The sequence below is a fragment of the Monodelphis domestica genome, chromosome X (assembly GCF_027887165.1).
Source record: "Monodelphis domestica isolate mMonDom1 chromosome X, mMonDom1.pri, whole genome shotgun sequence".
NCBI lineage: Eukaryota > Metazoa > Chordata > Mammalia > Didelphimorphia > Didelphidae > Monodelphis > Monodelphis domestica.
This window is the reverse complement of record NC_077235.1, coordinates 431228-456395: the sequence shown is the minus strand read 5'-3', so window position 1 is coordinate 456395 and position 25168 is coordinate 431228. Positions and strand designations below refer to the sequence as shown.

The 25168-nt window shown below is 51.3% G+C and overlaps 2 protein-coding genes across 14 annotated transcripts; one reads left to right on the top strand and one right to left on the bottom strand.

The window, feature by feature from the left end:
• The first annotated feature begins 2 nt into the window (after nucleotides 1-2).
• Nucleotides 3-5818, top strand: CCDC22 (coiled-coil domain containing 22). Of its 6 annotated transcripts, none has more exons than XM_056809074.1 (16): nucleotides 3-466; nucleotides 721-898; nucleotides 1026-1158; nucleotides 1250-1350; nucleotides 1460-1526; nucleotides 1674-1831; nucleotides 2020-2217; nucleotides 2315-2512; nucleotides 2619-2738; nucleotides 2833-2949; nucleotides 3101-3202; nucleotides 3329-3436; nucleotides 3532-3627; nucleotides 4774-4833; nucleotides 4923-4997; nucleotides 5539-5818. In XM_056809074.1, the coding sequence occupies exons 1-16, from the start codon at nucleotides 417-419 to the stop codon at nucleotides 5650-5652; spliced, it is 1875 nt and encodes a 624-aa protein (XP_056665052.1). In that variant the 5' UTR covers nucleotides 3-416; the 3' UTR covers nucleotides 5653-5818. The 6 variants fall into 6 exon arrangements, with proteins under 6 accessions (XP_056665052.1, XP_056665050.1, XP_056665051.1 ...); XM_056809072.1 differs by having other exon boundaries at nucleotides 164-466; nucleotides 1674-1858; XM_056809073.1 differs by having other exon boundaries at nucleotides 164-466; nucleotides 1247-1350.
• Nucleotides 5719-25007, bottom strand: FOXP3 (forkhead box P3). Of its 8 annotated transcripts, none has more exons than XM_056809077.1 (17): nucleotides 24759-25007; nucleotides 24332-24663; nucleotides 17024-17201; nucleotides 15507-15575; nucleotides 12317-12534; nucleotides 11335-11506; nucleotides 10525-10629; nucleotides 10230-10371; nucleotides 9650-9782; nucleotides 9213-9302; nucleotides 9025-9112; nucleotides 8588-8668; nucleotides 7841-8000; nucleotides 7486-7562; nucleotides 6369-6470; nucleotides 6054-6175; nucleotides 5719-5916 (listed from the first exon to the last, which is right to left on the bottom strand). In XM_056809077.1, exons 7-17 carry the CDS (start codon nucleotides 10612-10614, stop codon nucleotides 5826-5828), a joined length of 1176 nt encoding a protein of 391 aa, XP_056665055.1. In that variant the 5' UTR covers nucleotides 10615-10629; nucleotides 11335-11506; nucleotides 12317-12534; nucleotides 15507-15575; nucleotides 17024-17201; nucleotides 24332-24663; nucleotides 24759-25007; the 3' UTR covers nucleotides 5719-5825. The 8 variants fall into 8 exon arrangements, with proteins under 8 accessions (XP_056665055.1, XP_056665056.1, XP_056665057.1 ...); XM_056809078.1 differs by having other exon boundaries at nucleotides 17137-17201; XM_056809079.1 differs by lacking the exons at nucleotides 24332-24663; nucleotides 24759-25007 and adding an exon at nucleotides 17641-17712.
• Between the last annotated feature and the right edge of the window lie 161 nt (nucleotides 25008-25168).

Here is a 25168-nt window from a genome sequence, read left to right as displayed (position 1 = left end):
CCACAGTGGCCTCCCGCCGGGGACTCGGGCATCTGGGCTCTTAGGTTTCCTCGCAAGAGCCACCACGTCAGGGAACCGTGTCACTGTTGGCCCTGCCCCACTTGTCGAACCTGCACTCTGCCGCCAGGGGGAGCACGGCGCACAGTTCTTTGGTCCGTGAAACGAGAACGCTAGGGCGCATGCGACTAGGAGATCCGAGGACTACGAGTCCCAGGGAACTGTGTGGCCCTCTCTTCTCGTAGCGGGTGGGGGTGGGGGAGAAAAACTGGCCAAAGGAAATGAACTACAAGACCCAGAGGGCGCTGCGCGGCCGTGCTAGGTGACTTGGCTCTTCATCCTCTGACTCCAAGGCGGAACCTAAGCGTCCAGCCCTGTGCTGAGGCTACGAAACCGCGGATTGCGTCTTGGAAGGCGGCATGGAAGAGGCAGACCGGATTCTGATTCACTCGCTGCGCCAGGCAGGATCGTAAGGACCAGCGCCGTGCCCGGGAGTCGTCTGGGATCCACGGGGAGACTGAGGAAGCCCGGCGTGCCAAATGAGCAGTACTATGATTCAGACCCTAACACACGCCTCGGGCCAAGGGTCCTCGACTCCGAGGGACTCCGAGGGACTCCACCCCCTCCTCTCCCCAAGCAGCTAGGGTCCTGAGCCCCAGGGCTCCCCCCTCTCCTCCTCACAGACAGGCCACCGAGCCTTAGGCACTCCTTCGTCCCTGACAGGGCCATCCCTGAGGATGTCCAGTCTCTCCGGGCCTTCACTGCAGAGCTGGCAGTCACAGCTGTGGTGGGCTGCCTCCAAGTGCTGTGTCCGTCCCTCAGCTCCAGCCTTAGCCCCCACCTGCCTCCTGGAATGTCTGCCCGCTTTCGCCTTGGTATGAGCCTGGCTCAGGCCTGCTCGGTAAGTTCGGGGCCCTACCGGATTGGAGCCCCTGAGAAGGCAAGGGGGGGGGGCAGGGGGGGTGGCTAGGCCTGGCCGGGACAGGTGGCATGATCTCCCCTCTCTCCTCACTGTCCCCGGGGGCCAGGATCTAGGCTATCCCCGGGAGCTTGGCTACCAGAGCTTTCTGTACCCAAGTGAGCCGGACCTGCGGCAGCTGCTGCTCTTCCTTGCGGAGCGGCTGCCCCCTGACCCTGCCCAGGAGAGTGCCCAGCCTTCAGGTAAGCAGGGTCTCTCGGGAGCGAGGCCAGGCCAAGGCCCCGTGGCCGAGTTGACTTAAGCCTACAAACACTTCCTTTTCTGCCCCAGTAGGCGGCGAGTCAGCCATCCTACTCCGTGCTGTTGGTGGCCGAGTCAGGGAACTTCTGGCTGAGCCGTGGGTGCCCCCAGCCCTAAGACCCCCAGAGCCCCAGGTAGGATTGAACCTCGGGTCTCCTTCTTTCCTACCCCCCAACCCTGCCCCTGCTGCTGCTGCTGCTGCCCAGCTTGGCTCTCATTTCTCCATGTCATTCCCTTGCCCAGGATTCTGTCCCTCGGAAGCCTCTCCACATTCAGGCCTTCATACTCCCGGAAGTGAACTCAGAGGAAGGTAAGAAGGGACCCAAGATTCTCCCGGCCCAGGGCTTGGGGCCTTCTGCTTGGCATCCACACAGCCTTGTCTCTCCCTAGCCCAGAAACACAGGAGAGGCAGGTGCTGCCAATGTGAACACTGAGGCCTCTCCCTCCCTGTTACCAGGAGCCTCTGAGGTGCAAGAGTTCCAGGGAGGGCCTCTGGTGCCCCCTGTTCCTGCGCAGATCCCCTGTCAGGCTGTGCGGGCAGCCTCATTCCTGGAGGAACATTTGGCCCAGCTCTGTGACCTGCCTGAGGGGGAGTCCTCTAGTGATGCAGACAAGGTCTCCACCTTCCCACCCAGTCCCCAGGTGTACTTCTCTCTGGCCCTGTCATTCCCCTTCCCCCTCCTTCACTTGTGCCAGTGCCCTCAGGGTGGGGGGTGGTTAGCGGGGAGCCTCAGTGTGGAGTACGCAGGCATCAAGGCCAAGGACCAGGCTCTGAGAGAGGTCTGCCCCTTCTTTCTCCATAGGCTCGCAGGAGACATCTGGCCCCACGACTGGTGGAGCAGCTGAGGCAGGGCTGGGGGCAGACCACATCTGGTGCCTCCTGGATTCTGGGGCCTGGTGCAGAGCTGAGTGAGCTCCTCTCTGCCTGGGGGCCTGGTCCTAGAGAGCCTCGAGGCAAGGGTTCCAGGTTCACTCATGCAGAGAAATTCACTTTTGCTCAGGTAGTGGCCTCGGGCCAGATGATGGATGGAGGGTCTGGGTACCTAGGTGGGGTGATCTTTGAAACCATCTCCCTTTCTGTGCTTCCCTGCACTCCAGGAACAACAGGTGGCCCAAGCCCTGCTTTTGCCACCCACAGAGCTCCCCTCCCAGCTGTCCCCCTCCCACTTGGAGCAGGAAACGTGGGCAGGCCAGGAGGCAGAACTGGCCTCTCTCCAGGACCGCCTTGAGCTCGTGGGCCACAGCATCAAGGAAGCTGGGGCCACTGTGAAGAGGCTGACACTCAGCACAAGCCAGGTTGGGGTGGGAGGGGGAGGGGATAGCCCAGGGTAAGACCTCACACACATCTGGGGGTGGCAGAGGAGGCTGCTCCTGTGGCATTGACTCTGAGCTGGGGGTACAGGTCGAAGCAGAGGCCCAACAAGATTGGCTGAGCACCATGGAGCGGGACCAAACCAGGCAGCTGAAGCGCCGGGCCGTGGACCTGCTGCCAGATGCCCCTGGCAACCTGGCCAAATTGCAGGTTGGTGTGGTGGGCCACACAGGAGGCCTAGCCTTGGGCCTGCCTCTAACTCTGACACCCTTGGTGACCGTTTCCTCTCTCCCATTGGATTCAGGTGGTGGTAGAGGCCAGTGCCCAGCGAGTCATTCACCTGGCTGGCCAGTGGGAGAGGCATCGGGTGCCACTAATGGCTGAATATCGGGTGCTGAAGATGCGTCGGGACCAGAGAGAGGTGATTCTACCTTCCAAGATGGCTAGATTCTCTGATATCAAACTTGGGCTGCCATCATCTCGTTCCTGCCACTGTCATCCAACCTCTGGGAGTGGGAGGCTTGGCCAGGCAGGAAAACTGAGCCCCCTCCCCCTGCCTTCTTCACATGCAGCTAGAGTCGTCACACAAGGCGGCTGAGCTCCAGGCTCTGCAGGATTGTGTTCGGTTGGCTGTTGTTGAGGCCCGACGCAAGGAAGGTCTATACAAGCAATTGGTGAGTGAGGTTGGCTAGCTAGCTATCCATCCGCAGGAGAGGGCTCAGGGGTGGGCAGTAGCAGCAGGGTGGTGTTCTCAGGGGCAGAGAACAACTCAGAAAAAATGACCCTGGGCCCTTTCCCAGGTGGCCGAGCTAGAGACCCTGCCCAGAGACATGGCTCGGTCTGCTTACACCCATCGCATCCTGGAGATCGTGGGCAGCATCCGGAAGCAGAAAGAGGAAATCACTAAGGTGAGGCCACCTGGGGCCCCTGCCTTTACCCCCTTGGCCTGGTCTGCCCATGCTCATCCACCATCTCTACCTCTCTTTCTTACTGGGGCTTGTAGATTCTTTCTGACACCAAGCTGCTTCAGAAAGAGATCAATGCTCTGTCTGGCAAGCTGGACCGGACCTTTGCTGTCGCAGATGAACTGGTCTTCAAGGTAGGTGTGTCAGGTGCCAAGGAGGAGGCCTGGGCCTGTGTGTGTGAGCAGCTGCTGCTTCCTCAGATAAGTCGGGATCCCCAGGAGCCAGCACAGCTTCATTAAGAGGGGCTCCTCGCCTCCTTTTGGGGGGTTGGCAGGGTTTAGAAGTAGGTGTGTGGGCAATTCAGTCCCAAGTCTGAGCACAGCTTTGAACCATATTTATGGACAAATGGTGAGAAGCTGGTCAGTGACTATCCAGACCTGGGTGGCTGAGTGGTGGAGGAGGAGGAGGAAGAAGAAGCCGTGGCTGTGCCAACCTGGAGAATCTCGGGCCTCTCCTTTTAGACAGCCCCTGTGAGACTTGTGGTGATCAGAGTAGGGAGCTGGAGCTAGACCAGCTGGTTTTCAGTGGCTCCTCCAGTGCTTCCTAACTGGGACCCTGGTCAAGTTTCCCTTCCCTCTGCCGCCAGCTCTGGGAGGTTTCTTGTTATTTTGCTGCTGGAGAGTTAGAAGGACTGAAGCTGGGAGTGAGGGCCCAATCACGACAGGTCAAATAATTTTTTTTCTTTTAAAATCCTTTCCTTCCATCTTGGAATCAATACTGTGCATTGGTTGCAAGGCAGAAGAGTGGTAAGGGCTAGGCAATGGGGGTCAAGTGACTTGTCCAGGGTCACACAGCTGGGAAGTGTCTGAGGCCAAATTGGAACCCAGGACATCTGCCCTCCCCCAATCATTTTAAATAGGGGAAACAGAGAGGTTGGTGGTGGTCAGAGAGGGGGAAGACAAACAGACCGCAGTGTCTGTCAATGAGCCAGCCATGAGAGAAAAGGGCCAAGGTACAGAAGCATGGCCCAGGCGAAAGAGGAGTACCTTGAGTGGACACTGTCTGAAGAAAGAGCACCATGAGTAACCTCCACACACCTTGTGGGCTCTGATAGTGGGAGGGAGTTGGACTGAAGAGGGCAAAGGTCGGGCATCTTCGAAGCAACCATTCCTTCTCTCTTTGCTAAGTAAGCACTTGCTAGAAGGGATGCTCACCCCAGCTCAGGGCTGGGTTAGACTTGGCGGCCTTTGGAGTCCTGTCAACTCTGGGCCTTCTAAGGTCTCCTTGGCCCCTTGGTCCCCACCCTGCCCTTGACCCACTGTCCTCATGTGCCTCTGCAGGATGCCAAGAAGGACGACTCAGTGAGGAAGGCCTATAAATACCTGGCAGCCCTGCATGAAGTGAGTTGGGGAGGGTTCCCCAGAGGCAGCCCCTGCTGTTGGGGTTTGTCTCCCCCACCAATCTCCTCTTGCCCCCGTATCTCCCCCAGAATTGCAGCCAGCTTATCCAGACCATAGAGGACACTGGCACCATCTTGCGGGAGGTCCGAGACCTGGAAGAGCAAGTGAGCAATCCAAGGGAGGACTGGCCTCTTCCCTAGCAAAGGGCCAGGGCTACCATCTTGGCCTTACTCTTTCTTTGACCACTGAGTGCCACTGTTGAGGAGCTCTCGTGGCCTACTTCCCCCAAGCATAAGACCCAAGAGGACGTTTGCTCCCCAAGTGTCCGGTACTGCTGGCCAGCCAAGGATTTGAGGCAGGCCTTTGGTGATGGCCCTAGTCAGAGTTGGAGCATTAGAACAAAGAATCTGGCTTCCCTTTCGTTCTGTGCCTCCCCCCCCAACACACACACTTTGGTTTTTCACCCCCTGAAGTATCAGGAGATGTGGGGAAAGGGGGCCAGACACATCCTTAAAGCACTTGTTAGGGTGGAGGAGAAGGTCAGGGAAGCCCATTGGGGCCAGGAGGAGCTCATTGAATCCCCCTCTCCCTTCCTCATCCTGGCCATCAATCAGGGGCCTTGGTGAGCCTGCCTTGATAACAGGTAGCACATGCTTATCAGTGGGGATGAGGGGGAACCTCCCTAACCATCCCTCTCTACACCAGATTGAGACGGAGACCAGCAAGAAGACTCTGAGCAATCTGGAAAAGATCCTGGAGGACTACAAAGCAGTCCGCCAAGAGAATGCAGGCCTGTTGGGGCGACTCCATGAAGCATGAGGCTGGTGTCGACGCTGGATAGGGATAGGGACGGGGATGGGCAGGGGCACATCCTCCACCAGTGTCTGCTTCAGCCACGTGGCCTTTATTGGTGGGAGGAGAGCAAGGCCCTCCTTCACTGGGGAGACCAGAACAGTGACAGTAAATAAAAGTAGTTCCTTTAGCAGCTGGGCTCAGATGTGGCTATTGCGATGGGGAAGAGGGAGCCAGGCCTCCGTCACGGCCATTGGGGTACAGGCCAATAAGCGTTTCAGGTCTTGATCTCTGGTGGGGACAATGCAGGAGGGTCAGGACTGCTGGGGAGTTAGCAGGATGGGAAGGGGCAGTGTGGGGGACTCCTAACAAAGCTGTGGCTGCTGGGGGCCCAAGGGCTGGGGCTTGTGCTAAGGCTGTCTGGTTACCTGCTGGGCCGAGGCCTTCTCTTCTTTCGGAATTCAAACTCGTCAACAGTCCACACTGCCCCTTTCTCATTCTCCACTCGGACAAAGCACTTGTGCAGACTCAGGTTGTGCCGAATGGCATTCTGTGGGAAATCAGAGACACCTGAAACCCACTGCTCTCCTTGGGAGCTTTCTCAGCTCTGGAACCTTCCACGCTAAGCCTCTTTGGGCTCAAGAGAATCTCATTCTTCCCTACTCCTCTGCCCACCCTCCCACCGCATGCACGAATGCGCACGTGTGCACACGTTATTGCCTCTGCTATTCATAAAGGCTCACCTTCCACGTGGCTGGGTGGGTCCGAAAGAAGGCGAATGTGTGGGTGAACCAGTGGTAGATCTCATTGAGTGTCCGCTGTTTCTCTGGGGCCTCCAGTATGGCCTGTGGGCAAGGGAGGCTGTAGGGATAGCTCCCACCCTCTATTCCTTAGGGTGGCCAGGGCTGGGCTGCATGGGAGAGCTTGGCTTTTGTCAGGTAGATTTAGAAGAGCTAGAAGATGGCCTAGACCTCATCTTGTTCAAGCCTCTTAATTTACAGAGGGGGAAACTGAGGCCCCCAAATGCCCAAATAGCAAAGCTCTGGCTGAAACCCAGATTTTCTAACAGACATTCATTGAATCCAGGCGAGAATAGAGTTGGGGTCAGGGGCAGGTTGCAATCTGGCTTCTCCAGAGGTCACCTGTGTGTGGGACTAAGGGGTTAAATCCCTCCCAAACTCTCTCCTCTCCTGAAGAGGTCAGTTGGAGAGAAATCTCCTCCCTGGCTCCAGAGGCTCAGGCTCTAGTCAAAATTATGTTTGGTGACCGAGTGCAACTATGAGCTAAGCTCGGTTCCCACAGTGGAAGGAGAGAAAATAGGGACTGCTTCTAATTTAGGAAGAAGCGGAAGCAGAATCCTGAAGCCTGTTGGAGGAGAAGCACAGTGGAATAAACCTGGACTGTCAGAAAGCATGCTGGCGACAAGTATCGTCCTTTTAACTCTTCCTTAACCTTTGCCCCTCGTCTCTGATCCCAGAGACCCCTGTCCGCCCCCACGAGATATAGTAATAAATCCCAATACACGTGACAGGAATCAAGATGGGACATGGGCTGGGAATTAGGGAAAGGGGAATGGAGGCTCTCCGGGGTGGGGTGGGGTGGGGTCAAAGGTTAAGGGGTCAGGGCTTTCAAAAGTGGCCAAGTCTGGACAAAGTTGAGAGGAGTACAAGGAAACTTGCCCCAAAGTGAGGTGGCCTCTTCCCCCCATCGGGTCACCACAGGGTTTCAATTTGGGGCTGAGTTGAATTCGAGGCAGGTTCAGGGCCTGGATTTAGGGGTGTGCTGCTCAATAGATTAGGAGTGTTGGTTTGGGATCAAAGTCCAAGGGCAAAGCCCCATGGCTCTAATGCTTAGGCTTACCCAGCGGATAAGAGTGGCATAGGTGAAGGGCGGCCGCAGGTTGTGAGATCGGAAGTATTCCAGATTATGGACAAAGTCTGTGGGGAGAGGAGGTGGGCACCGGGCTAGCTCCATGGGCTCTTCTGCCCACCCCTCCCCGCTGCACTTTTTGATCCACTGGAGCCTAGGAGAGGCCAATGTTTCACCCAGTGGTCACAAAGGTCAGAGGGACTAACAGGGTAGTTGAGAAAGAATGGCAGCCAGGGTGCACAGAGGTAACCCAAACAAGGGAATGGCTCTAACTTTCTGGGTCACTTCTTGAGCCTGGGGCCCAGCAGCCCCTTCCCCTAGTCTCAGTCCACCTATAGGTGCTCACCTGGAGACATATGGCTGCCCCACAAATGCCTCCTGACTGCAAAGAGGCCTTGCCCTGGGAGCTGAGCCTTGTCCTTGTCCTCCAGGGAGCCTGGCCAGCTTGACCAGGTGGGGCCCAGGCTCCTTGATGGGCAGTAGGTCACTTTCTCTGTGGACGGGTTCTAGGGGGTGGTGGGGAGAGAGAGGACCACACTGTGAAACTCAGAAGAAGCTGTCCAAGGTACTAGGCAGAGGGATTGGGCTTGCTTTGGACTATTAAGTTTCCAGATGGAAGGAGCTCTTCTGAGGTGTTGTTTAGCCTCTTTACCCTCCCCTGTGGGTAAGGGAACTGAGGCAAAGTGATTTGGCTAAGGAGTCCAGGCTGGGATTAGAACCAAAAAGCCAGCCCCCTTCCCCTTGCAGCCCAAGTTGGCCAAACATGGCCTAGCTCCCTTGAGGTCTTCAGCTGAAGGCTCAGTGACCACTTGGGGCCCCGCTGTATTGGGGGTCGCCACACAGACCAATATGCTACAGTTTTGAGCAGTCTTATGCTTCAAGAAGACGGTTTCTAAGAGACCGTTTGTCAAGGCCCCACCTACCTACTACATTCTGGGCCATCGACTCTTAAGTCTGAGGGTCTAGCAATAAAAGGCCGGAAGTCTTGACAATGCTAAAATTCTCTGTTTTGAACATTCCAAGACTATAGGAAAGTCTCCGGTTCAAAGGTAGTGGCCCTATGGGGAGGCATCTGGAAAACCATCACACTCACCACAGCCAGGGGCTTCACCAGTGCCAACTTCCCGGAGAGGTGGGCTTGCATGGCCCCCAGCTTCTCCTTCTCGAGGAGCAGCTGGGAGAAGGATCAGGATGAGTTGGGCAGAAGGCAGAACACCTTATCTACCCATCTGCCTGGTGGGGATCCCAACCGCCTCCCTCTCTGGCCTTATGTCCTTCCTTCGGGGTACTCTTCCCCCAAACCATCGCTCTCATTTCTACACTGCATTTGGCATATTTTATCTCATGTGAGCCTTACAACAATCCTGGGAAGGAGGTGCCACTATGATCCTCATAAGGAAAAGCGAGGCAGGCTGAGTTGTGAAGTGACTTGCCTACCAGGGTGCTGAGCTCTCCACCCAGGAGGACCACCTAGCTGCCTCTGTAATCTCCTTCAGCCCCATCTCTTCCTAGGAAGAAACCCTCTCTCACCTTCTGCTCTAGATTCTGTACCACCTCTTTCTGGATGAGGCATTGGGCCTTCCCCTTCTCATCCAGGCGGTGGTCCTCTTGGAGGTGTCTGGGCAGGGAAACAGGAGAAACAGGGTGATTTCAGCTCCTGTGGCCTTGGTCACAGAAGCCCTCTCACCCTCAGGTCCAGGAGGAGCATGGGCACTCACTTCAAGAGCTCCCCCGGTTCCAGGAAGACCTTCTCACAACCAGGCCACCAGCAGCTCTGGGAGCTGTCCAGGGGGCATGTCTGGAGGATGCTGTGGGAGGACAGACAGAGAGGGAGCCATGGCTCAAATTCTTTAACCCCTCTGAACGCTGATTTGCCCCCATTTCAGACTGGCCCCCTTCAAAGGCCCCCTCCCTTCCCTAAGACTTTTAACTGCTTAGATTTCCCCCACTCTGGGCTGCCTTCACTTTGGTCCAGTCTTTGGGTTCATCCATGTGAGGCACTGACAACAGAAACTGATCCAGGGCCTCTAGAGGTTAGGATGACACCCTGAGTATGTGTCAGGGATGATACTGCAATCTAGACCATCCTGACTCCTTCCACCAGGCTGCCTCTTGCTAAGCCTCTCATTCTTCTTCTAGGCCCCATGACACTGACCTCTCCTTCTTGGGGCCAAGCCGGAAAGCAGTGGCATCCCCAGTGCTGGGCCCACTGGGAAAAGTGCAGAGGTACGTCGTCAGCATGTTGGCTGGCTCCTTGGGCAACCACTCAAAGTTGGCAAGATTGATCCCTGTAGAGGCAAGGAGGAAGAGATAGGGGGAAAGCAACTGGGTCAGGGGAAGGCTGGACACAAAGGACCTTGGGCACATTGGGCAATGGGTTGGCAATAGGATGAGCAAAGTCCAGCTCAAGTCCTGCTGCCTCCAAGAAGCTTTCCTTGGCTACCTGCTCAGCCTCAGAGGCCTTCCCTTTCTCCTGAACATGGAGCTCCTGAGGACAGTGGAGCTTGATCCAAGAGACCTAAGCAGTCTGGGCTTGGGCCTGACCTGGCCAGGGCTTCCTTCCCTGTGTGCCCCTCGCTGAATCCCTTCCCATCTCAGGACTCATTTTCCCCATGCATCAAGTAAAGAGAAACTGGAATGGACGCTCCCTGGAGTCCAAGTTTTTGGGGTTCTTTGAACCATGGATGGTGAAGGATGGGAGCAAGTCCACCTCATTAGACTAAGGGCTTTGTTACCAGGAGGAAGGCTATGCAGCTGGGAGGTTCTGGTCTTATAGGCGATGATGTCGGGTGGTGACGGCAGGTTGATCAGGGCAGGGGTGCTCAGCGGTGTCATGTGCACCAGTGAGGGCCGGCCGAGGACCTCGGTGGAGGTGAGCTGAGTCATGGTGGAGAGGAGGAGAAGAGAAAGGAAATCCTTGAGTGCATCATTTGCGGCCTCTTCCCCTTCCTCAGGAGGTGATGTGCCAAATGAGTATGTGAGAGGGTTAGTCTTGCCAGTGTTAGATATTAGGGCACTGCCCCCTCATACCTGGTGTACAAAATGCTGCTTGTCCTGAAGCAGGGCCTGGGGGTGTGGCAATGTGCTAAGTTGCCCACCTGGTGGGGCCACCATCACCATGGGACCTGTTGGCAGCTGAGAGGGGAGGGTTACAAACAGAATTATGGAGTCTCAGATTGGCAAGGGACTTCTTTAGCATCTACCTAGTGCCATTTGTAATGGGACGACAACACAGCTAGCCAGTGGGCATTTGGCTTCTGCCCTTCCCTTCCCAATCTACAGCCCAGCAGGGTGTGCTGCTTCACATCAAACTTCCACTGCACAAAGTGGACAAGTTTAACGGTGGAATGTCTGTAACTCTGCTGCCCAAGTCCTGAACATTGATTGGGCCCCTCTGCCCCAGCTCACCTATCCACCCCACCCCACCCCACCCCCGGACATTATATCTTCTGCGGCTGCCAAGTCACACTCTTCCTCTGCCCTCTCTTAGATCCACTGCTTCCCTGGCGCTTGGTTATCTGGCAATTGTGTCAATCATATGGAAGAGCTGACCGAGACAGTCCAGTAATGAAACGAATGGGACTTTGACTTCTTGGCCAGGCTGTGGCAATGGCAGCAGAAGGGAGGCAAGGCCCAATTTCAGAACTGCAGCTGCTACCATGCTTCTGGAAAGGCCTGAATGTGTCCTCAGGGTCTACATTCATGACTAGCGAACACCCACTTTGAGACTCAAAGTCAATGTTTACTTTTCAATCTATTCCCAGCAGTAAAAGATGCTCAGACAAAGAGAACCAAAATGGAAAGAAGATGGTCCCAAGTGAAAACCAGGAGCAAACCCACCGTTCAGCAGTGAGTACCCAACAAGTTCAGTTTCCATGATGAATGGCAGCCATGCCTCCAGACAGAGTGGGGAAGATGAGTGGGGCCAAGGAGAGTTTTCAAGTAGGGCAATGATATTGAGGTCACTCTTATACATCCTCCAGGTGATTCTGACAGCAGGATGAAAGATGAGCTGGAGAGAGGAGAGATAGCATGCAGAGGCAAGAACGGAAAGCTCACAGAGCTGGCCAGCAGAGAAAAGGGAAACGAGAGGCTATACTATAGAGGAAATGAGTGCAAAGACTGAGTTGAAGGTGGGAACTTGAAAAGGAGCAGGAAGGTCCCAATCAGGCATGGGTCCACGAAAGCTCGAGTCATGAACAATAAGTCCATAAAAACCAATTTCTATCCAAGTAACCCAAGTTCTTAGGCCTGAGGAATTCTGAAATCCTCGTACATCTACAACACCAAGGCTTTTCCCATCTCCATCTGGGCAACAAACCAGCAGGGCTGGGGGCTACAAGATAAGCCAGGGAGGTAGACCCAGAAAGAAGTGACAAAGGGCTTGCTATTAACCATGTGCTCTCCAGAGAGGACGGATGCTTTGGAATTTCAGTCCATCGCTCAGCTACTATGTGACTATAGATGAATCACTTGGCCTCTCCCCAGTCAAATGTGGCAGTAGCTATGCATTCTGGGATTCCCTGAGGCCACCTAAATTGAGTCTGTCTCTGTCTCTCCTTCTTTCCCTCTCCGTAGGGGTTTGAGTTGGGATGGGGTGGGGTGGGGAAGGGGAAGGGAAGACAGGTGCCCTAGTTGGAGGGGAATTTCTCCTGCTGGTGAGATCTGCATAAGAAACAGACGGCGCCCCCTCACCCCTTCGGAGAGACCAGAAACCACTTCCTCTGCTCTCTTCTCCCCAGTGATTCAGATAGAGGGGTGAAGATTCCCTCAATGGAAAGGGAGGGCACCACCCCTCTCAGCTTCTTGATTTCTAGCCCACCTGTGGTGACAAGGCAAGTTGTGGCAAGGCAGTTGTCCCAGTAGGTCCCCCTCGAGGGGCAGGCACAGTCTCCCATTGTGGAAACTCCAAGGCCCCTCTGGTTACCAGCTCTGTGTCCTTCATGTGAGCCACAAGGCTGGAGGAAGCCACTGAAGAGGAGGCTGCTGGGATTTGGTGTGCCTTTGAGTGGTTGGGCATCGAGCTGGTCTTCAGGTAGTCTAGAGGGAGAGAAGATGGTTCTTGGGTTCAGACATTGTCTGGGCCAGCCAGACTGACATGGGCTTCCTGACAGAGAGGTGAGTATAGGATGGAAGAATAAGAAGTCCTCCTTTGAGGAGTCCTTGGGAACTCTCTAGTTTCTCAGTCTCAGGAGTAGCAGACCCACAGTACCCCTAGCAGAAGTTTCCCATTCTCATTCTCTCTTGCCTTTCTCCATTAGAACTTGATAGACATAAGAAATTATTGGGGAAACTGAAGCCCAGGGAGAGGGAAGGACATAGTCAAGGTCAGACAGAGAAGTTAGTGAGTGGTTTGGTCCCTCACTAAAATAGTGATGCAATCACATTCCAGAGTCCCAGGTCTGGCAAAAAGAGATTGAGTGTGGCTAGAGAAAATTGAAATGAAAGGAAACACCCAGAAGCCCTTACTCAAAGAGCCATGTGGTGGCCTGCTGCTGTTTTTTTTGCATGAAGAGGGCAGTGGAAAAGTCACCAGGAGTCTCAAATTCTAAGGTGCTCTAATTCTATGAATTTCAAATTCTAAGATTCTTTGATTTGAAAGTTCTGTGAATCTTAAGATTTTAAGTTAGAATCCTACTCTTGCTCTTGCTCTGCTATTGACTCATTATGTGGCCTTTGACCAAGTTCTCTCTCCCATGACGGGGGTCTCTGTGGCTCCATCACTTGGTGATGGCTGGGCAAATCCACTCTCAAAATTTCTCTGATTGTTTCAGCCTCTTAGAGTCCCAACCACATCAGCCTCACACCATCCTGTATGCATACCAGAGAATCTTAGAATCACCGAACACTGTCTCTGACATGAATTCCTAGAACATCCAACTCTACTACCTCAACTATAAAGACATCTTAGACCCTCGTAGCACCATGGATCCTTCGAGCCTTAGAATGACCCCTTCTTCAAATGAGAGAAGGTCCCAGGTTGGGTCTGCTGCTCATCCTCTACTGTGGCTGCTCTCCATCTGCTGGTCTTTTTGTGGGGAAGGGCCGACTCAAATGGAACTTGGTTTTGGCCCCATGTCTTCTTTCTTCTTCTCCATTTTGTGTTTTGTCAGAAATGCCTTCTGGGGGTGAGCAATAGGGGCATCTGCCCTTACATTGCTGACCATATCCTGGGGAACACGCCTTTTCTGTCAGATTCAGGTTCTATCGCAGACCAGTATGATGGAGGAGATGGCCAGACTGAGTGGCCCTGCCACCCCCAGACTTCCCACCACGTCACTGGCGATACAGAAGACAACGCCACCCCAGGGTTTCGTTCTGAGAACCAGCGGGGCCTGCCCAGCAGCCTGGGCCCCCTATTTCTGGACTTGTGACGTGAATAGCAGCGGAAATGGGTGATATCCGGGAAAATACGCCCTGCGTCAGCTCCACCCTGGGGCCCAGGACCTTCTCAGCCTGGAGTCCAGCTGAATCTAATCTAAAAGTCTTCCAGGAGACTCCTCATGGCCCCAGGCACTCTAAACTTCCTTGCTGGCTTTGCTAGGAGAGGATAAATCCTAGACTAGGCCAGGCAGAGCCCTCTCTCTAGAGCATATGAGCTTCAGCAATTCCCTTCAACTCTCTCGGGCCCCACTTTTCTCCATCCACAAGCCAGAAGTTTTGGCCTAGCCAATTTATGAGATCCTTTCTGACCCAGAGTGAGTTAGTTGGCCACTTGCTGGCACTGGACAGGCTATTCCTCCCTCCCTCTCTAAGCCTCTGTTTCCCCTGGTCTCAAATTGTTCCACCCAAGCAAGCTCCCAGGGACCACAGAAGAGCAGGCCCAGGAGAGTGCTTGGCAATGAGGATGTGTTTCTGCAGTTGGCAGCTTCGGAAGTTTGAGCTCTTGCTTGTGTTCTTCCCTTGGCCTCAGAGACTTCAGTCTATCGGCCTCACTGCTCTGGGGAGGTGGGGGGGAGAAGGCAGGCGGCAGACAGCTATCCTTCAGTATCGGGGGAGCCTCTTTGAGCCCTCACACGTCCTACACACAATGACTCTGGCTTAGCTTCTGAGGCTGGGCCTCCAGTCTCTTTACTTCCTCAAATCTCCTCATTGCCTCCACTGAGGGCCCTCCATCTTCCTAGCTGCCTGTGAGGCTTTGTCACCTTGAAATCAGACTCTGGTCCTCCCGTCCCCTCACATCTCACCACATGGCGATTCTCCCTGGGCAACATCCCTCCACCAACACAGCAAACACCCTATCTTCTTCAGGTGGGAGAACTGATAGACTCCTAAGTGGTCTCCCTGCCTTGAGCTTCTCCCCTGTAATTATGACCCTCGGGAAGCTTCAGGGGCTTCCTATGGCTTCTGAGTAGAAGTAGCAAGGCCTGTCATTGGCACTCAGAGGCAGCTCTTCCCTTCCCCATCTGCCTTTTGTTCTGAGTTCCAGCTGGCTTGCTGTAGTTGCACAGTCCATCTCCAGTCCCTGTGTCCCTGCCCCGGTTGGCCCCTAGGTCTGGAATGCTTTCCCAGGTTGGCAGGACTCTTCCCCAGACCTCCCCTCCAGTGACCCAGGATATGCCTTGAGCAGATTCAGTCTGTGAGAGGCTGAGGGCCCTGGGTTCAAGTTGTGGCTGTGTGGTCCTGGGTCATGATTTCAGCAGGCAAAGTGAGCAGCCTTAAGAAGTCTGTGTGAGTCTCCCAGACCTGTGCTGGCTGGTTGTTTTTTTTTTTTTGTTGTTGTTTTTTAAACAGGCCAAGCAAAATGTGCTCCCCAAGGGCTGTCCCTTCTCCTCCTCGTGTTTCCTAACACGTGGTTAGTGGTAGGAGGACATCATGGCACGTCCTCTAGCAGGCCTCCAGAATCCCTTCATTTGCCAGGAGAGGAAACAGGCCAGAAGGGAAGAGTCTTTAAGGAGAAGTGGTTCCTGGGAGATCTATAGCAGATTCAGAAGTGGAAGCCTGGACACTGTTGAGATGCCCCCAGCTCCCAGGGTTATGGACGAGCCCTTAGAACAAAGAGGATAACCTACCTTTTTGCAGGCTGATGCAGTTTGGGCCTCTTGGGTGCTCACAGCGATCGATTTCGGTCTGTAGAAAATCTGCAGAAATACCAGCGCACGCTTTGAAGGGACCTGTGTTTGTCGGAAATGGCTTCTCTAATTAGCTCACACCACAGCTCTTCCAGACCCAGCCCTATTTCTTCTCAGAACCTTCCCCCAGAGTCCCCTCTGGGTCCTCCAGCTAACTTTCTAACTTCGCTGCTCCCTCTCCCCCTACCAGGCTGGGTACTGGACAAGCCCAGGTTGAGAGGATTAATGAAGAAATACATCTTGATCTCCTTACATGGATTCCCCCAGAGCAGGGATGAGGCAAAGGGAAGAAGATCTCCTGTGATGGAGGACTCTTGGCTGGGGCTCCAGCACTCCGGCCTCAGATTCAAAGACCCACATGCCACCCCCTTCCCCCAACCTCCACTGGTCCCTATTCTGGCCTCACTGTGTGCCCTCAGTCCAATCACCTTCCTGGGCCTCAGTTTTCATCTCGGTCAAATGTGGCTACTTGGAAGGTTCGTGCCATGGTTAGCCATAGCTAAATAGCGATATGATTATTGGTACTCAGAACATTTCTTCACATCCAACATGACTATCAAACCATCTGATTGTGGTTGTTGCAAGCAAGGAGAGCCCTAACCAAAGCCTCCTTGTCTCCAGAGTGCCTTTCCCACAATGGACTGCTGAAGGTCAGGGAGGAACGTGGCCTTCTTTGGCCCCAAAGAAGTGGGAGGGTCTCAGGCTGAACTCATCTGTCAAGTTGGGCTCTTGTTCCCCCTCCCTCCCTGCAAAGCACAGAGCAAAGGAGTCCTGTGAAACTCTCCTTCAGGAATGAATTCTCTGGCCTGCCTGTTCCCCCGAGGCACTGCCTCCCTCCCCATCTGATTTAGGAAGATCGAACTCCAAATAGAGTTCTAGTTTTGAGATCAGCAACCAATTCCCTCCATGACCTTGGCCCAGTCTCTTCTCTCGTTGGGCTTCTGTTCTCCCCCTTCCCTACTGTAAAATCAGGGGTTGGAACAACATGATCTCCAAGATCCCCCTCCAGCACTAAATTATAGGACCTTTTGACTCCATGGATCTCACAGTTTCTTTACTGCACTGATCTCTTCTGATTTGGTCTAGATGGCCACAATTGGAGATTGAGAGCTGGAAGGGACCTTGCGAAGGAATCACTTCATATCACAGAGGAGGAAACTGAGGCTGAGGAATCTGTCTAAAGTCACATAGGCAAAAAGTGGCAAAACTTGGATTTGAACTTGGCTCCTGGGACTCCAAAGCCAGGGCTCCAGAGCAGAATAGAAGCAGCCTCACAAATGGACCCACCTATGGTGGCTGTCTTAGTCTACCAAGGTTTAACTGGCTGCCTGGCATCCAATCCAAGTCTCTCCAAACCCCTGGTAACCCCAGATGTTGTAGGCCAATAAAACTGCTTGGGTTAGGGGGCTCAGGGAGGGAGGGAAGGGGGAGAAGAGGAGCAGGCACGAATTACTTACCTCTTGGAAGAGAGGGGTGGCCAGGCTGGCTTGGGGAAAAGAAATACCAAAGGCTCAAAAACAAGTTCGCTTTTATATGGGAGGTGAAAAAAAAAAACCACTGAAAACCGTACCCACACAGTCTTCTCAATCAATCCTATCGCTCTTCTCCCTTCTTGGCCTCGGGTACAGGACTTACCTAAACGGAAATTTTGAAATTCAGACTCTCTGTCTCTCTCTCTTTTCTCTCCCGCCCTCCCCCCTTTCTCTCTTCCTCCCTTCCTGCCTCTTTCCCTCCTTCCCTCTCTGTTTCTGCCTCTATCGGCCCTTTAGAATCACTTGGAAATAACAAAGGTTGTTGAGCTCAGTAAGACACTGTCAAGGTGACGACGACGATCTGGATGGACAGGACCCCAGAGCCTTCAGCATGAGAGAAGTAAAGGTGACAAGCTCCGGGCCCAGGGACAGGGTGGAGAGAAGGCCAGGCAGCAGCAAGCAGGTAGACCTGGGCCTGAGATGTGCACTGCCTCAAATGCTTCTTTTCCACCTCAAAAAAGGCTCTCCCACCCTTGAGAGCTCAGTCCCCACCCCTTAGCCTCTCCCAGTTCTACCAGTGCACTGGTGTGCGCATGCTCCACCTTCTTTGGACCAGTCCAGATGAAAAGCCAATCCAATGAAAATTGGATGAAAATCCAATAAGGAGATAGACGTTTCCGAAAGTCTTTCTCTGTGCCAGGCCATCTTGGTCCATGGGACTGAAACCGAGCAGAGCAGCAGATGTGAAGTAGAAGGAGCTGAGTCCTGTTTCTGTCCTCTACAAAGGAAGGCGAGGAAGCTACATGGCTTGCTTGGAGTTGGGAAGACCTAAGGTCCAAATACAGCCCCACATGCTTACTGGCTGGGTGACCCCGAGCAGACTGGTTGGCAGTCCTCTCCAAAGCAGCTTTTTCAATGAGAAACAAGAATCCAAAGGAAACATCCAACTCTAACTAACCAACCCATAGCCGAGTTACCTCATACCTAGTGGGAGAGCTTTGCTGTACTGTCCATCAGATAGCAACCCATGTAGAGATCCTCTGACTTCCAGTTTGCTACCAATATGCATATTTGGGTTCTTTGCTGTTCAGTGCGTGTGAGGGTATGTTTGTTCACTGAAGAGCTGTATTTGGTGGCAAAGGGGTCAAACCTCAGATAAAAGCTTGAGGTCCCGCTTCCCCTGCCTCAAGTTAGCTTGAATTGGAAAACTATCTTTTCTAGACCAGTGGTGGTGAACCTTTTAGAGACCAAGTGCCCAAATTACAACCCTTGAGCTGCATGTGAGCCCCTTGCCTTGCCCCAGACAGGGGAGGGAGGAAGTGCTCCCATTGGGCTGCTGGGCAGAGGGGTGAGTAATGAGAGAAATGTCCTCAGGGGAGCGTGGAGAAGGGGAAGGGAGCATCCCCCTTCAGCCCATTTTAACACACATGCCATAGGTTTGTCAACACGGTTCTAGACTAACAATATTTAAGGGGGCAGAGAGATCAGCTTCTAGTCAGGTATCCCCTCTCCCTATAGAGAGCATAGTGGTCAGTTTTCTCACACCAGCTTCCTACTTCTCCTCCCGGCAGGAATCAAAGTCTTCTTTGGTGAAGGGGGGGGGGGAAGGCTAGAGATGTCTTTCCTGCCTTCCTACCAGCCATACCATATATGTAGGGCCTTACTATATATAGTTTTTTCCCCACACAAATTTTTTTAAATTTGTAATCTTAAAAATATTTTCCCATTTCCATGACTCATTTTCTGTCCTTCCCCTTTTCCCTCCTCACTCCCAGAGTCTACGAGTAATTCCACTGGGTTGTACATGTGTTATCACTTAATACCTATTTCCATATTATTAATTTTTGCTATAGAGTAGTTTTTAAGGCCTAAACCCCAAACGACATACTCATATATACATGTGATAAGTGACATCATATGTTCTTCTTTTGCACTTCTGCTCTCACAATTCTTCCTCTGGATGTGGAGAGTGTTCTTTCTCCTAAGTCCCTCGGGATTGTCCTGGATCATTGCATTGATGCTAACAGAGAAGTCCATTACATTCTACTGTGCCCTAAGACAATGTATCTTGGAGCAACCTCCAAGGCAATAGGGTGCTGGGGCAACCCCACCACCCCAGCAGAAGTGACATTTCACAGAAATGGAACATTGCATGGAAGACTGGCCTTTTTCAATGTCTATGAGTTATGCTGACACCCTTCCTCTTTGGAAAAATGTCTGTTATAAAGGATGATCCTCTGGGACATGGAGGGAGAGTGATACAGGGGAAAACAGGTGACATGAAAATGAAAGATCACACTCAAAATCTATTTTTAACAAACGTCAACTTCTTAAAGGCAGGGATCATGTCATTCTCTGTTGTTATGCAGGGTGTTCCACATGTCTAGTAAGTTTTTGACACATTTCATTGTATTTCCCCCTCAAACCAGAGAAAGATCAAGCAAAGTAAGAAAGCTATAGAATAATATCATTCATTAATATGTTTAAAAGTTATAAGTAAAATTTGTTCATACAGACTATGTCAACTAATCCGAGAAATCAGTCAGTATGTTATAGCCAAGTTGGATGGCAAAGATGGTTCAACATTAGGAAAACAATGAACATAACTGGACTAGTAGATACAGAAAGAGCCTTTAGCAAAGTATAGCCCCTATTGCACTTAAAAAACTCTTCCAAAGTATAGACATAAAAGGACCTGTTAAAAGAAAATAAAAACATCTATATAAAACCCAAAGCAAGTATCATATCCACTGGGGAAGCTTTCCCAGTCAATTACAAGGGCAAAGGAAAGATGCTCCCACTATGATTTGCTAGAGTTCTAGAAATAGCAACAGCCATCAGAAAAGAAAAGAAATTGAAGGCATAAAGATGAGCAGAGAGAGGATGAAACTATCCCCCTTTGTTCATGATGGATGGTTTACTCAGAAAACCTTAGGTAATCAGCAAAGAAACTAATCAAAACAATGGCTTTAGCACATTTGCAAAATCCACAAAAGCCAATATTATTTCCAGATAACAGTCACAACATCTAGGAAGCAATAAAAAGGGGAAGCTCCAGTCCCCAAACTAGCTACTATGTGACATACTTAGGAATCAATCTAACCCTGCCCACTAAAAAACAATTTCAAAAGCTGAAGAAGTTCTCAGTTCCCATGGCAATGCTGTGACAATACAACCAATATTGACTCACATTTTTAATGTCATGCCAAAACTAGATCAAACAATAACAAACTTCATTTGGAGAAACAAAAGATCTAGAACAAGGGAAATAATGAACTAAGGAAGAAATGAAGGAGGAATAGTGCTTCCAAACCCCAAATTATATTAGAAAGCAGCAGTCATCCAAACCATTTGCTACAGGTTATAAAAAAAAAAATCAGGAAGAATTGGAAACAAAGAAACACAATAACATAGTGTTCGATCAATCTGGAAACACAAATGACTTCCAAAACAACTTCCTGTTTGAGGAGAAGTGCTAGGAAAACTGGAAAGCAGCCTGGCAAACATAAGGTTTAGACCAGAATCTTACACTCTATTCCAAAATAAATTCCAAATGTACATTAAAGAGCCAATGGTAACCGATTAGAAGAGAAGCAGTTCCCATGCCTCCCTTGCCCAGCTCTGGACATGGCCAGATGCCAGTAAAAAGATAAAAGAGACAACTCTGATTCTATGAAATCGAAATGCACAGAGATAAAGAAGGGAAGTAGTCAAATTGGGAGTGCGGGGTGGGGCAGAAATCTTTGTATCCAATTTCTAGGATGAGAGCTTGACATCCAAGAGATTGAGAAAATGAACAGAATATATGATCAAAAGCCATTAAAGAAATGATCAAAAGACATGAACAAACAATCCCCAAGAGCAATTGCAAATTTGTTAATATGGCAAACAGAAAGCTTTTTGTATGTCCTAGCGCTCTCGAATCAATAAGCAAAAGAAACCAATCTGCTGGCTGAAGGGCATGCCCCAAAGTCAAAAGCTGTTCTTAAGCCCTCCACTGCCTCAGTGCCACACTTGTGGCTTAATCAGGTACCTTGAATACATCAGTAACAGACTCAAGAAGGGAATCCGGAAACATATGAGATCTGCAGAGAAAAACATCAACACAAGAACGTTGAGAACAATTTCTATAAAGTGAGCCAATGTGCAGGTGGTTGTATATACACAATGCATAGTCTAAACAGGAGGTAACCTTGGGGGGAGGGTGGACCAGGAGAGGCACATTTTACAGAAGAAGGTGGGGTTTGATCTGAAACTTAAAGGCATCCAGGGAAGTTCAGAGAGAGAAAGAACTGAGGAGTGAAGAGTGAGAGAAAATGCCCAGAACTGAGAGATGGTGAGTCTTGTTCCATGAACAGCCAGGAGACCAGTGTCACTGGATTGTGTTAGGAAGTAAGGTGTAAGGAGACTGGAAAGGCAGGAGGGGGCAGGTTATGGACAAACAAGGGACCATTTGGTATTTGCTTTTTTTTTAAACCCTGACCTTCTATCTTAGAATTGATACTATGTATCGGTTCTCAGGCAGAACAATAAGGGCTACGCAATGGAGGTCAAGTGACTTGCCCAGGGTCACATAGCCAGGAAGTGTCTGAGGCCAAATTTGAACCCAGGACCTCTCATCTCTAGGCCTGGCTCTTAATCCACTAAGCCACCCAGCTGCCCCCTGGTATTTGCTCTTGGAGGTATTAGGGCGCCACTGGCCTGGGAAATTCCCTTATCTGTTGTTGTTCTCCCTCATCTTCCAACATGAAAGCCCAATTCTTCACCTTCACCTCAACCTTCAATTCCTCAGCCTTTCAGTTCTTTCCTAGGCAGTAGTTACACTCCTCCTTTCTCCACCTCTACACTTTCTGTTTCTTTTGAGTTCCATGCCCTCTGATTATATCACTGATAGGTAATCACTTGCTCTGTCAAGCTTCAGATCACTCCCACCATCCACTGCCTTTGCTCCTATACACCTGGGGATGGATAAACACAGAAATATTCACAGAACCATGCTGACTGGATCTATATCAATTTCTGTTACCTAATCTCAACTGGGTCCTCACTGCAGCAAGGCAGTCTCACAATTCTCTACTCAACTCCCTCTCCCACTCTGTAAAGTAGCTCTTCAAAACCTTTTCATCCTTCCAAACACCTCTTAGAATTCCCCCTCCTCCCCACACTCTCAGCTGAGAATGTTGCCTCACGTTTTATTGAAAAAATGAAATCATCTGCCAAGAGCTGTCTCTCTCTTCTCCCCACTTCCTCACCTCCCATCACTCAGAAGTCTCCCCCACTCTCTTCTTCGCTCGTCTCACAGGAACAGGCTAACCTTTCTACTCGTACAAGTGATCCCATATTTTCCAGAAGACATTGTTCCTTCTATTAGTCTGGCTACAGAATTCATCGTTCCATTGAAACTGCTCTCTCCAGAGTTACTAATGATTTCTATTTCAGATTTCAGATTTCAAATTTCAGATTACTAATGATTTCCTAATTGCCAAACCCAGTGATTTTTTTTTCTCGATCTTTATTCTCCTCGACCTCTCTGCAGCCTTTGATGGTGTTAGTCATCTCCTCCTCTTGACTACCCCCTTATCTGTAGGTTTTTGTGTCTCTGGTTTCTCCTGGTTCTTATCCTACCTCTCTGACTGCTTCTTTTCAGTCTGTGCTGGATCTTCATCCAGGTCCATGCCTCCAAATGGTAGGTGTCCCTTCACTGGGTGATCTCATCAGCCCCCATGGATTCAATGATCATCTCTATGTCAATGATTCCCCAAATCTACTTCTCTAGCTCTAATTTCTTTGCTGACCTCTAGACCAGTGTCTCTGACTGCCTATTAAACATTTTGAACTCAATGTAATGTCGATATCTTCAACTCAACATGTCCAACACCAACCTCATTATCTTTCTCCCTAAATCCTCCCTCCTTTATAACCTGTCCAGGGCACCACCACAATCTCAGGTGTCACCCTTGACTCCTCTCTCTCTTGCCCCCTCCCCATATCTAATGTGTTGCCAAAGCCTGTCTTCTATGACCTCCCCCCCCCATCTTTCCCATATTTCTGTATCTTATACTACCAATTCCCACCAACATGTTAACAGCTTTTTGGGCATTTAGAGCCCTGGACCTGGAGTAAGGAAGACCCTAGTTTAAATCTGGTCTCAGATACTTCCTAGCTGGGTGACCTTGGACAAGTCATTTCACCCTGTTTGCGTCAGCTTCTTCATCTGCAAAATGAGCTGGAGAAGGAAATGGCAAACCACTCCAGTTAGTATCTTTGCCCAAAAAAAGCCTTAAATGAAGTCAGGAAGTCAGACTGGACTGAAAATTATTGAACAACAACCTCCTGATTGAAGGTCCAGCATTCCTAGCTGCCACCGGGAAAATAATAAATCATAAGGGATACCCTTATCATTCTACATCATTGTCACCACTATCACCATCTCCAGGGCTCAGCACGTCTGGGTCCCTTAGTACATGTTTATGGAAGATTATTATTTTTTTTAATTTTATTTAGTCAATTTAGAACATTATTCCTTGGTTACAATCATCACATTAATTCCCTCCTTCCCTTGCCCCCACCCTTCCTGCAGCCACCTCGCAATTCCACTGGGTATTACTTGTATCCTTAATCAGAACCCATTTCCATGTTGTTGGTGTTTGCACTAGGATGTTCATTTAGAGTCTCCATCCCCAGCCATGTCCCCTCGACCCATGTATTCAAGCAGCTGTTTTCCTTCTGTGTTTTTACTCCCACAGTGTTTCCTCTGAATGTGGATCGTGTTCTTTCTCATAGATGCCTCCAGGTTGTTCAGGATCACTGCATGGCCACAAATGGAGAAGTCCATTCCATTCGATTGTGCCACAGTGTATCCGTCTCTGTGTATAATTGGAAGATTATATTTGGAAATCTTCAGTGTCATGCTCTAGCTGGAATCTCCCCATTGGGAATACTCTGCTAGCTTGCTCCACAGGGTTGCCATGAGGGAAGAGTGTTTGGTGAACTTGGAGGCACTATATTCAAATGTGCAAAACCTCACCCCCACCCCCAATTTCTTTGATGGAGACCTCAGATGAATTAAAGGCTGGCAAGCCCATGGGTGCAGAGACTTGGCCAACATCACCCAGAATGTCAGAGACCAGCAGGGCAGCAGCTGGGACTCCCTAGATGCTGCCTGCTTCCCTCCCTGTGAGGCTACCTTCTATTCATTCATTCATTCAACAACCAATACTGCTTATGAGTCCTATCAGAACTCATTCCAGGCACACAAGGACCGTCAAAACCTCCCACCCAAAGTCCTTTTACCCAGAGTCCTCATGTCTCCTGGAGAAGTTGGGGAGGGGGAAGGGGGGAGAATCTTCTGTATTTCAATCTTGGGCCACTCCTGAGGGCTCAAATCCCTTCTCCAGATGCCTCTCTTCACCATCAGGGTGGCATCTAATCATAATGGATAACATAGGCATGTTTGGACTCTTGTATTCAGACATTAGTGGCTGCTGCAGGTCCTGTTTGGAAATCCCACGTCCAATTCCCAGTTGTTTGTTTTTTTGTTAGTGATGGTGTGGGAGACATTTGACTCTTGTGTTTTTATCTCCTTTTCATGCCTGTTGGTCAGAGCCATGTCTTTCTGGAGAGGGCTAGGAAGGGAATTTGAAACAAAATGGTTGGAAGTTAACAAACAAACAAACAAACAAACAAAAACGACGCGGGCATTTAATAGAAAAAGTCTGACCATGAGGTGGTGGCACAGGCTGGTTCTGAAGGCCAAAGCTCTGCCTCGAGGAGCCTCTGGGGGAAGCAGGAACGAGCTCCTAGTCCCCAGACACCAAGCAGAACTCTCACCAGGTTTCGAGGAGGAGAGGAGAGAGGCAAGGTGAAGGGAGGGGACGGAGGAAGCCGTCGACCTGTCTCCTTTCCCACCACGTGCCTACCTGCCAGTCGGCCAGCCCGCCCGCCCGCCTGCCCGCCTGTCTCCTCTCTCTCTCTGTAGTCTCTCTGGGGACGCTGGCTCCTCCCCACCACTGGCCTGCCTCCCCGCGCTGCCTTCTCCCATTGGTCACGAGCCCTGTTCCGTCAGCCTCAGCGCACTCCCCGCCCCTCTAGCTCTCGCCACCCCCGATTGGTTGCTTCCCTTAGTTACCG

Excerpts from the sequence above, each read along its gene's own strand:
- CCDC22 (XM_056809071.1), top strand. The coding sequence starts at position 417 with ATGGAAGAGGCAGACCGGATTCTGATTCACTCGCTGCGCCAGGCAGGA. Across the intron at positions 2,739-2,832 it reads GCAACCTGGCCAAATTGCAG|GTGGTGGTAGAGGCCAGTGC; the intron begins GTTGGTGTGGTG and ends CATTGGATTCAG. Across the intron at positions 4,998-5,538 it reads TCCGAGACCTGGAAGAGCAA|ATTGAGACGGAGACCAGCAA; the intron begins GTGAGCAATCCA and ends TCTCTACACCAG.
- FOXP3 (XM_056809077.1), bottom strand. The coding sequence starts at position 10,614 with ATGGTGATGGTGGCCCCACCAGGTGGGCAACTTAGCACATTGCCACAC. Across the intron at positions 10,372-10,524 it reads AGCAGCATTTTGTACACCAG|CTCACCTCCACCGAGGTCCT; the intron begins GTATGAGGGGGC and ends ACCATGACTCAG. Across the intron at positions 6,176-6,368 it reads CCCACCCAGCCACGTGGAAG|AATGCCATTCGGCACAACCT; the intron begins GTGAGCCTTTAT and ends GATTTCCCACAG.